The sequence below is a fragment of the Trichomycterus rosablanca genome, chromosome 4, assembly GCF_030014385.1.
Source record: "Trichomycterus rosablanca isolate fTriRos1 chromosome 4, fTriRos1.hap1, whole genome shotgun sequence".
In the NCBI taxonomy this organism is placed as follows: Eukaryota; Metazoa; Chordata; class Actinopteri; order Siluriformes; family Trichomycteridae; genus Trichomycterus; species Trichomycterus rosablanca.
The window spans coordinates 13,695,943-13,708,479 of NC_085991.1; the positions used below are offsets into that span (position 1 = coordinate 13,695,943).

General features: G+C 34.5%; 2 non-coding genes and 1 gene segment (V, D, J or C); 2 read left to right on the forward strand and 1 right to left on the reverse strand.

Moving 5' to 3' along the window:
• The first annotated feature begins 2,882 nt into the window (after window positions 1-2,882).
• Window positions 2,883-2,954, forward strand: trnap-cgg (transfer RNA proline (anticodon CGG)). Its single transcript has one exon. It is a non-coding gene; the product is annotated as a tRNA-Pro (tRNA).
• Window positions 2,955-3,570: 616 nt separating this feature from the next.
• Window positions 3,571-3,642, forward strand: trnap-agg (transfer RNA proline (anticodon AGG)). Its single transcript has one exon. It is a non-coding gene; the product is annotated as a tRNA-Pro (tRNA).
• A 7,250-nt stretch (window positions 3,643-10,892) lies between these two features.
• LOC134311829 (T cell receptor alpha variable 12-2-like) lies at window positions 10,893-11,542 on the reverse strand. The segment is given in 2 exon segments: window positions 10,893-11,353; window positions 11,503-11,542. Coding segments are annotated over 2 exon segments (501 nt in total).
• Window positions 11,543-12,537: the final 995 nt, after the last annotated feature.

Below are 12,537 nucleotides of genomic sequence, written 5' to 3' on the forward strand. Positions count from 1 at the left end.
TCAAACAGCAAAACTAAAACACATTGTGTACTGTGACATTAATAATGAGATGCACTTACATTGTATAGCTGAGAAGAGAAGAAGAGAACACAGGAACATCATGATTGTATTGTGAGAAGTGAAGGAAGGACGGAGTGATTGTATTACTTTACAGTTCTATACAAACTCCTCCTATATTTAGTTGATGAGTGGGGAATAAAAGCAGAACTCTACATTAATCACTCACAGCCATATTGAGTATTTTAACTGAATACACTGTATTTTTTCACATAGATAAAAACATTCTATCTAATTACATTATATACATTTTTGTTTGCAACATAATTACACAATGTAGATTAATTAATGAACTTTTGACTGGTACTGTATACATACACACATCTGTTTAGCATTAGCATTTTTTATCAGAGAAGATCAGAAGTGGAAGTGGAAGAATCTATTCCAAATTCATATGTGGAAAAATACTTAAATGATAGATGATTGTACAATTACTTTACCAATATCTTAATGTAACCCAAGTTCAGTGCAAGGTGTCATGCTGCCCCCTATCGGTGGTATCTTTCCTCTGGGTTGTGTTATTTTTTCATGTAGAAACAGAAATAAGTATTTTTGTTCAATTCTGTTCTAATTACAAATTGTGAATTGCTTCTAAACTCTCTCTGCTGTGTTTTCGATCCATGACTATGTAACTCATTTCTATGGTTAGTAAATGCACATGTACCCATCATCCTGGGATCACAAAGCCCTTCCATGGGGGCACCAAGGAATCTGTTTGTGAGGCTCAGCAGCAGGATCCTGATGTTGGTAGTGTCCCTTTGAAACTATATTCATGGCCACTACAGTGTATTGGGTTCATGTGTCCCCTGTTGTGAGACACCCAGGCAGTTAATGATGGATAAACTTTTGCTGTTAAAAATTTAAAAAGCGCTTAGGTGGCACTCAGTGGTGTTAATGACTGTGCCAAACTCTTCCCTGCAAATTAGATAAACAGGATGTTTTATGTAAGATCAATGAAAAGAAGTTATACTCACACTCTTACACAAAATGAACACATGCACATTGTGTTCTGTGATTGCATGAAGTATAATGAGATGAACTTACATTGTATAGCTGAGAGGAGTAGAAGAGAATACAGGAGCATGATTACAAAAATCACAATCACTTTTTACAAGGGTAATATGGGTGTTAAATATCATGTTTTGTTAAATAATACAAGATACTAACAATCAATCAGAGAGAGCAGGTGCTATTTATATTGTACTGTGTGTGTGTGTGTGTGTGTGTGAGAGAGAGAGCAAGTTTTGAGTTTTATTTTTTCAATTTGGAGTGGGTTTAATTTACCTTAAAACAATATGCACAAGGTGAGAGTATAATTATCACTGTTTGAAACACTGAAACTCCATCACAGTTCAAAATCATTTAGATGTCATTATCTCCCATTTGCCACTTTGTTTCAGGTTTTTATAAACTGCTCCACATTGTATGTCAAAAATAATGCCTGTTGGTCACTCTGTTTTATTTACATTTATCTGGCTTGACAGACTAAGTACAATAAGAATAAGAACCATAAGATTATAGTCAATGTCAAATGTAGATTTACAAAAAAAAAAAAAAAGAACAGACTGTTGGAGCTGTCTCCCTGGGTCCTATGTAACTTTCACATTTAATACAATAAAATGTGGCACATAGTGGCCAAACTGCCCGCAGGCTTTATCAAAAAGATACTGGGTAACTGGAAAGCCTGAACAATGTTCAGTAAAAATGTCAAGAAGATGCAGAAGAGCTACACCAGTCAGGTTGTGCCTTTTTACATACGACATGAGCAACAGCAGACTCTATCCTTTAGTGAGAGATGCACCAGGGTATACTGGGTCATCGCCATGTTGTATCTGTGATAGCAGACAAATTGCTTACTTTCATACATCAAGAAAACTAAAATGATTTAAAGATCCATAAGCCTCAGATCCATAAACCGATTTGTATTCATGACAGGAAGAAGAGAAGTAGACTGAGCACACAGCCCTGGGGCACATCAGTATTCAGGATGAGGGTGGTAGAGGTAAGATTGATGAGCTTAACAGACTGTGGTGTGTTAGTAAGAAAGTCCAAAGTCCAGTTACAGAGTGAGAAACTGATGCCCAGATCTAAGAGCTTTTCAAGTTTGGAAGGTCTAACTGCTTCCAGTCTGTGTGCTGCAGCTGATGTTGTAGGGAGGAATCAGCCCCCTCGAGCCATACTTTAATACTCCTTACAATGGGTTTCACATGACAGATGATGAGGGACAAGAAACACAAAAAAGTGGTCCAATTGTCAAATGTGGGTAAGGGGAGCAGTGCTGGTGTACACATGATCACGGTTGGGTCTGAGGATGTTTGGAATGTACTCCGTAAGCTACACCTTGGGTTAGGATAATAATGTTGTAAAGGATAATAATGTAAGTGAAGGTTGTGTAGGTTTCCTGATAAAATCCAGGTGGATCCCTTCTTTAATCCCCTGCTCTTTCACTAAAGAATGTTGACTTATCAAAATGTATCACAGTGTGCAATTAGAAATCAAAGGTGGCATTAAATTGGTAAACATGTAAAGCCTGTCTAATTACATGGGGTTACAAAGGTACTTTATGAAAACAGCACAAAGCTTTCAAATGCTTCCTAGTCCTGACAGTTGACTAATTAAAATAAGTTTTTACTATTTGGAGCCTTTAAATATTTTTCATGTTTCAGCTCTTTAAAAAGAGGTTATAACCAGTCTATGTACTGATACTGGAGGTTTTGATAGTTTTGTAATGCAAGCACCGCCCACACTTACCAGCTCAACCAGACAACATAGTTTTGAAGGTCAGTCACACAGATCAAAGTAATACAAAGACTCTTGTTCCTGCTGGCTCGTTGGTCTAGGGGTATGATTCTCACTTCGGGTGCGAGAGGTCCCGGGTTCAAATCCCGGACGAGCCCTTTAGTTGAATGCTTTGTTGAACTATACAAAAAACTTATCAAGTGTCCTGTTAAAATCTAATGATTAAACAAAAATGACACATGCTGATACGCTGGTAGAAGTTTGTGAGCTTATGTGGATGTAAATACCTTTCATAACAACATACCTTTCTTCCAGTCAGCTTCAAGTTTTTTTTTCTTCTACAGATTTTAGAATCTTTGGGCAAATTCAAAGCATTGAAAATGTTACGAAATCCAAACAGCAAGAAGCATGAAGTCAACACGACAAGATAAAATATCATGGTAATGTAAATGTTACAAAATCTCTTGTATAACTAACCGATTACAGACAGTGTCACAATGTTTGTATTGTACAGTTTGGGTGGATAAACATGATACATGATGGTAAACAGTGTGAAGCACAAAGTCAGTGGGACTGCACACAGCTCCTGTCAAATGCTTCCACGACAAAGCGAGTCTTTAATGACACCTCATGCTTAAACTGTTAGAAATGCTTTAATGAAGCTCTGCATTGAATTTTGTTTTGTCATGAATACACTTCCCAGTGCAACCAGTCAACATGGTTTTGATGCTAAGCCACAGAGGTAAAAGAAATGCCCTGGCATTTGTCCAGGCTGGCTCGTTGGTCTAGGGGTATGATTCTCGCTTAGGGTGCGAGAGGTCCCAGGTTCAAATCCCAGATGAGCCTTTGCTTACCCACGTTTAATTCATCAACTGCCTCTTCAGGTTCAAAATTTTAACAGCTTTCTACTTGGATGCCAGGTCACTTTATTAAAATTCTAATCTTTAGCTTAAACGTTGAAAAATAAAATTATGCTGTCAGAGTTATTCTAAAAGCCATCGATAGGTTTTGTGAATCCATGTTTAAATTTAAAGCTCTGTCATTGTTGACTGTAAATTTTTTATCAACAATTGATAAAACATGTTTATCTCTATTTTGTTGATAAAAAAAGGGAGAAATTCCTCACATAGATCAGGAGACTCATCAAGGTGCGGGGTCTCGACCGGACTTAAAATTGTACTAATTGTATTGTAAAGAACATGCAAGATAATTAATAGAGAAAGTACTGTTCCATCATTATGAAAGACACAATATAAGCACTACATGAGCTAACAAAGAGGAAATGTGATAAGGAAAAGATTTAAATTGACATGAATTTACTACCTGTGCCTCAGTACACCAGACTGAGGCTCAGGTAGCACCTGAAATACTGTGTCTATTAATATAGAATATAGAATAAAACAGATAAAACTTGTTTTACTTTGTGAACTTTTCCAGTAAACGATTATCTGTTAAGAAGCAAACAGCTCCACCTAGTGAGAACAAAACACTTATCACATGAAAGAGTTTTTGTGCAGCATCACTGGAGTTGCTGTTACTGTGGGCTCCATGGCACAGTAACACAGTGCATAATCTGTTACAGCAGCAGAGGAGATCTTCAGCTCCACTTTCTTATCTTCTGTATTAAGAGTTATAGACAGACGTGGATCAGCTGGTTCAGCATATGTGACATCTTTTGTGGATCGTCTAATCAGCCCCAGAAACTCTGGTTTTGATCCAGGTTCTTGATGATACCAGTGGAGACTATGTGGTGATCCTGTATATGTGCAGGACAGTGTGATGTTGCTTCCTTCTGTTGAAGATAAACTGGGTTGGTCTGGTTCAATGCTGTCAGCAGCCTCTGCTATAAAAACATAATTTACACAAACCAATATCAAATAAAGTGTATTAAAATAAAGAAATAAATAATTAAATAATAATAACAACAATACAAATACTACTACTACTAATAATAGTAATACTAAATGTTATTAACAAAGAGTAAATATATATTTACCAGTGTGAGCAACAACAATAAATGCTAAAACAAGGAGTAACATGGTTGTTCTGTGTGTCAGGTCAAATAACCAGCTTTAAGGAAAATGCACATTTTTACATTTTGTTCTCACATCTAGCTACCCTCCACAGTGATAGTGAATCATAAGGAGGGTCTAAATCTAGAAGCAGCTTCCTTAATGCTTTTCTGCCTGTGCTGACATACAGTATTATACAGTGTATTAGTATACAGTGCTGGGCTACTTACAAAGACTGTGTTTAAATCAGCTGCTTTTTACTTTCCACAGAAGATGGTAAAAAAAAAATTCCAGAAGAAGAAAATTTTAGATTACAATTTTATACATTAAAAAATATAATTGAGCACACCTGGTAGTTTTAAGAGCACTTATTATTATGCCAGATTTCTCAGTTGAGTTGTTAAGTAATTAATAATCTAATGCCCTCGCTTGTTTTATCATATATAAAAAGCACAATTAAAACACTATAAATGCCAGTCTACAAAACCAATACAGATCAATTCTTAGTATATCACTGTATGCCCACAGCAAAAAAAGAAAAATGGACTGCAGATAATTTAAGTTGTTAATTATCACATTTATAATAGTAATTTAAAAGATAAATAAATAAATATATGAAAGAGTCAAAAGTATACAGATTATCTACAAAACCAACACAGAGCAACTTTCATTGTGCTCGTCCATGTCATCACTATAAAATAAAAAATAAAAAACAGTACAGATATCAGATGTAATTTGATTGAATAAATGATATGAATTCAAATGGCAATTGTAAAAAATAAAAATTATTATAATAATAAAATGGATAGTCTACAAAATCATTAAATGTTACTTCACAGTGTGACAGTCTACGGCCACAGCAGAGCTTAAAACCCTAAACATCAAATCCCATTTTCAGAATTTTTTTTTTAAGATTCACTAAAACAAGAACCTGGGATTTGTTTGTTCTCTTGAACTTTTATTAAGATAAAAAAGTACAAAGAAAAGATTCCCTGTGTTTTTACTGACCTTTAACTGTATTTTATAAAAATAAACATTACATCACCATTTCAATTCATTCCACTTTTTAATTGTATGAGAACTGAGGATACTAATTCATCGCCTTTTGTTGCTTGATACAAAATTAAGACACAGAAAACTCTGGTAATTGTTGACTGACCGACCTCTTCATGATGCAGCATTTATTTACCATAGGAGACAGATCTGCACTGCAGGCAGGCCAGTCAAGCACATGTAATCTGTGTCTACAAAGCCATGTTGTTGTAGTGCATGCAGAGTCTTGCTGAAATAACCATGGACCTTTCTAGAGAAGATGTTGTCTTGATAGAAGCTTATGTGTCTTTTAGATCATTATATATGCCTCCAAGTCAGTGTTACCTTCATACATATGCAGATCACACACTTCATAGGCATTAATGACTGATGATAAATTTGTTTTTGTTTTTTTATAACAGTCTAGAGTCATTTTCATCTTTAGCACTGAGAACCCAACATTTGGTGAAAACACATCTTATCTGAGATTGTGCCCAAAGAAACAGGTATCATTTTAGGTTGCATTACTTGATGCGGTGATAGACTGTGTTACTTGACAACAATTTCCCAAAGTATTCCCCAGCCTTTGTAGCTATATTTATTAAAGTAACATGACAGTACGTGCAGTTGTGAGGGTACACATACTGCTCTACATGGATTGAGATTTCTTTAAATTCTTTATTGTTTTCAGAATATTATGTACAAATAGCAGTTAATTTACCAATTACCCTGCTATTGTAAAATGTTTCCAGACAGTGTCACTGAAATATTCCAAATTACCCACTCCATTGGGGACAGGTTAGGAATGCAGACAGGCCAGTCAAGTCCCCCTACCCTCCTGTGATTTTGCACTGTGTTGTTGAAATATTTATGGACATCTCTGGAAAATATGTTGTCTTAAAGGCAGCATATGTTGCTCTAAAATCTCACTGTACGTTTCTGCATTAATGCTGCCATCACAGAAGTGCAAGATAGACAGATGGGGCTAAGCAGCAATATAAACATGCATTAAGTAGGCATGGTGAAGCAAGACCATACTGTCTAATGAAATAATAAGTCTATGAAATAAGTCTTTCGTCTGGAGCACACAGCATCTATTTCTTTCAAACAATATCTGGTCTACTAATTTATCTTAGCACACACATTTACTCTGTGTGATGATCCATCACAGATGCATCTAAGCCCAGAGAACTTGATGCTGTTTCCGGACATGGCTAACATGAGACTTCCTTTTTTGCACAGTAATGTTTTAAGTGGCATTTGTGCCACTCCGTATTGTGATGCTTAACAAAGGTCTGCCAAAGTAACACTTACACATGTGGTTATATGAGTTATTGATGAATGACAGATCTTGATGCAGTGCTCTCTGAGGGATCAGAGATCATGGGTGTTAAGCACTGAAATTCATCCAGGTTTCTTAAATTGTTTAATGATATTATGCACTGAAAAAGGACAATATGCAAATCCATTCCAATCTTTCTTAAGAAACAGACAAGATAACTGAATAAACCAATATAGATTTAAAATTAACTTGTTTAAGATGGTTATTTGAAGCATGACAAGCCAAAACCCACATAATGAATAAAAGTTTAATTTAATTAAAGAATATTTAAAATGATATGCATCCCCTCTTGGGCAGCACAGTGGTGCAGTGGTTAGTGCTGTTGCCTCACAGTAAGTGGAGCCTGAATTTGATTCCCTGGCTGGGTGGCCAGGATACTGTGTGCAAGGGTTTGACCTGTGATGGACATTTTGCACAATGACTCAAACTTATCGCAACCCTGACCAGGATAAAGCAGTGGTAAAACTGACAATGAATGTTAGAATGCTCAATAATGCCATTGTGGCATAGCTGGTAGAGTGAATGCTGCACAGCAAAAGGGGACCTGGAGATCATAAATTACCTCTGGTCACTGCCTATGAGGACAATGAGCATTGCCACATATGTCCATTTTTGTTTTCTGGGTATTATAGCAGTAGTTTTTTTCACTTTCCCAAAACATGCAGATGGTGAACTAGCTGCTTTAATCCCTTAATGTGAAGGCAACATCCAGCCCAATATTTTAATCATCACTGTGATACTCTTGTTTATTTTTTTGTGTATTATAACTGGGAAAAGGGAAAACTCTTTATACATCTTGTATTTAGGGAAGACATGAATTAATGCATCTAAATCAATTAATGCACATACTGTATGTGCAACTATTCAAACATGTTGCATACAAACATTTCCTAAACTGAAACAGTCAAAAATGTATACCAACCATAATACAACATTTTCTTAGATTATATAGTGTGAGGCCACAGCTTCACCTTATTGGTAATGCCAAAGATTAGTAAGTTTTTATATTTTACAGTCTGGTGGAGATTAAGTTTGGTTGTATAAAACTAGCTAAAGTAGCTTACCAAGTTAAATACAGCTTAATTACAACAATTACCAATTAATTTTTACAAGGATGATATGGGTGTTAATTACCATGTTTTGTTTAATAATACAATATACGTATATACAGAGAGCAGGTGCTACTTGTATTGTATTGTGTGTGTGTGTGTGTGTGTGTGTGGTTAACTGATAAGATGTAAAAGGAAAAAACTAACTTTGATCTTCTGAGCTTTAAAGAGCTTCATATATGTGAGTTTTTGTACAGCATCTCAGTAGTTTTGTATCACTGGACGTCTCTAAGAGCACAGTGATAGAGAGCAGAATCTGTCAGCTGTAGATTGTTAATAATAAGTTCAGTAGATGTATCATCTGTGTTTGACTGTAATCGAGAGCCAGTGGGATTGTGCTCCAAATGGCTATATGATTTGGCACCTTTATACAGTAAAAACTGTGGTGCGCTGTTGGGATTTTGTTTGTACCAGTAAAGATAAATGTTGCTGCTGCTGGACTGATATGAACATTTTAGAGTAACAGTCTCTGTTTCTTTTGCAACAATATTTACTTCTATTGGTCCAATTTCATCTGCAAATCCACCTGCTGTAAAGAAAAAGAAAGTAATTTAAACAAAATTGATTTGTCAGCAAACACAATGTAATAAATAAATAACTTTCATTTTTTAATAAATGTGTTCATTATTACCTGATGCTACAGTGAGAATCAGTGTTATGTATCTCCCAGTGTGCAGCATGTTGCATAGTTGAGGCATTTCTGAACACAGCTTTGTGAGCACTCGGCATAACAGTTCCGTATGAAAGTCAACACTCACATAAGTATTTAGGAAGCCACACACAGGAAGTGCAGAAGCTTCAGCACAACTACACACATCAGTATCAGTTGTTCACTAAGTATAAGTATATTAAAACACTTGGTTTATGTTTGGATTTAGTTTGATAGCAATTACCTCTGACATTTTCAACATTAAGAAGTTTTACTGAGACCCCTATGAGCGAACACACACACCTACATACACACAAAATAAATAAATAAACCATAAAAATTTTAACATGTAGCCCTGATGGAATAAAAGTAGACATAAGTATACTGAGCTTTAAGTACACTATAGTGTACTTACTGTCACACTAATGATCAAGAGTGCTAAAATGGAACAACTATTTTTGTACTTATTATACTTTAATTATACAAAAATAATACAAACGCTTGTCTTTAATTGTGTTAAGTGTACTAAACTGTACTTCAATAGGACTATTTTAAGTACATTTCTTTAATTTTTATGTGTACTACAGCATGTGTATATACCTCCCAGTTTCACATACACTTAAAGTGAAATGAAAACACATTTAATCACTGTTCATGTGTATTATTATTATTCACTGAGTACATTAGAAATGGCTTAGACATCAAATATATTAATTTGAAATAACACTGTCAGAAAAACTTCTTTCTAGTCCCTATTATTTGTAGTGCATAGCAATGTGTTTATGAATCACGCACTGATCTCCATTTTTTGTTGTCTGCATGGAGGCACCATCGAGGTCAAAATTACTTCAGTTATGGTAATCCGTGATGCCATCTGAGAACCGCAAGCACACATTTATTAATTCCAACTAAAGTTTATACCAGCTTGTTGTTAAAGTGAATGTTTTTACATGTTATTAAAATTAGTAAGTCAAATTGATCTGTAATACTGATGATATGATACATAAACTGTTTGGTCACTTGAAAATACACTTGAAATGTATATTTTAACTCGTTCATTCATCAGCTTCTTATCATAATTAGGGTCATGGTGGTGCTAGAGTTTAACCCAGAGCTCATTAGGTAAAATGCAGGGATACGCCTAATAAGTAGTATTTTTAAAAGCACTTATCTAGTGCAGTTCACACAGGTTACAATATATAGTCCTTCAGAGAACATGATAAATATTTATGTAGTAAATTATTTGCAAGCATAATTACAGCATCATGTGAAATGCAAGGAGACATCTAATACATTGTATTTTTAAAAGCATTTATTTAATGCAGTTTATACAGGTTACTATTTGTACTCTGTAAGTACACTGAATGAATATTTATGTAGTGAATTCTTTACAAGCATAATTACAGCATCATGTCAAATCCATTAATTCCATGTGAAGTAAAAATACATAACATAGTAAAAAATTAAATATATTTAAAATTATTATATTTTAAAATATAATATATATAAAAATAAGTCACTTAAAAATACACTTTAGTAAAACCCTTGTATACCTTGTTAATATACATTGCAAAAAATTATCAATCATCTATTTGAAAACAAATATTTGTGAAGTATATTAAATTAAATGAAAGTATTTGTTGAAAGTATACTTTGTTTTTTGAAAAGTATGATAAAAGTGTACTTGCTATAATTTGATCAGTATGACATTAATATATTTTTAATGTTTAAAAATAAGTACAGACATTTGCTAGTTTATTAACACTATACCTAAACAAATCTCAGTGTATTTTAAATACAAGTGCATTTTTTTTTACTAGGGTGGTGTATCTGTGTGGTGCTGCTACTAGTATAACATAGTTGTGTGTGTGTGTGGTGTTAGTATTAGTGTATTATGGTAGAGTTTGTGTTGTACTGGTACAGATGTTGCATGTGCAATTAATAAAAGCATTTCAAATTTTGGTTTCTTTTTCCAGTTTGTTACATTTCACTCCCCCATGGTAAAGTATGAAAATGAGAGAGAGGAAAATAGAGGAAAACCAGTTTAGCTGGAATAACATAACTGTGTTAAAGTTTTTGTACAGTGCAGCTGTGTTTCCTGTCACTGTGGGCGTCAGTGCACAGTAATATATTGCAGAGTCTGATACTGCAGCAGAGGAGATGTTCAGATCCACTTGTTTAATGTCTTTATGAACATCAGCAGATAAACCGGGTGGAATGCTTTCACTCAGAGATCCATCTGGATAGATGTAAAGAAGGAACTCTGGTTTAGATTTTGGATATTGCCGGTACCAGTGCAAGTTCCCTACATTCTGAGTGAAGTCTTTGTAGCTGCAGGACAGAGTAACAGTTTCAACTTCAGTTACACTTTTATCTGCAAAAAGTGGCTTTACTGGATCTGCCATAGAGTCACCTGTCATAGAGAACAGAGCAAAATCACATTCTGATTACAGGCTTCTGTTTCTTAATTTAATAATTCTAACAATAGAATAATAATAATAATGAAAATAATATAAAATTGTATTAGTGCTATTAATCTTTAAGATAACTATGGGTACTCACCTAGTGAAATCCACATACACATGAATATAAAGGTGAACATGATGGGTGTGTATCAGTATGAGAATATTTCTGTAAATGCTTCTCTACAGTGGTGGTAGCATCATACATTATAATGAAGCTCCACCTCATGGCATCACATGGCAGTGACAACACCATCTTATTTGCTCCATATTCAGAGCTGCATGTGGAATCTTGAGTCATGAGTACATTGTAAGCAAACACAAGCCACATGGGATCAACTTTGTTATAGAAATGTGGTATATATAGTAGGTGTTCACTTTTGCAACATGCTTCATCTGTTATTGTATTTTACCATAAAATAATCTTGGAACTCTTATCTATGTGAACTCTTGGAATTTGCTCGATTTACAAATAATTAAATTCTTGGCTGAACTTATTGGCTAACGATCTAAAAGCAAATATACATCATATAACACATGAGGGACAGAGTATTTTGACTTATAGAGGTATACTTGAGTCAGTGGTGTAGTAAAAATCCAGGATAATAACAATAATAATAATTTGTAAATAAAACAATGATTTCACTTTGTAATTATTTCTAATATCTAATGCAGTGTCTCTGCTGAATGAGCTCGGCAGTCAACTGCACTGGCGTCTCGTCTTTCTGCGTCGCCTCTTTTGGCTGGCAGAGAGGGCATGGAGGTGCAGATGAATAATGTGTAGGTTCCTTTAAATGTCAACCATCTATATCAGATTTTTTTTCTTTCACAGATTTGTGCACATTTCTAAAAGAACAGTTACAATTGTTCTAATATATTGCAAATAATTTTAAAGGTTTAAATTGTAAATAAATGTCATTGTGTGTGTGTGTGTGTGTGTGTGTGAAATTGTTATGCAAAAATATGGCTTCACATGATTAATTTGTGCATAAATATAAATAGATTTTAGCTTCTGTATATGTATATATATATATATATATATATATATATTCTGTATAACTACCTGTGTGTCTATGTTTTATGAATAGGGCCCTATTAAATTCATGGGAATATTTAGTCATTAAATTACACTCAT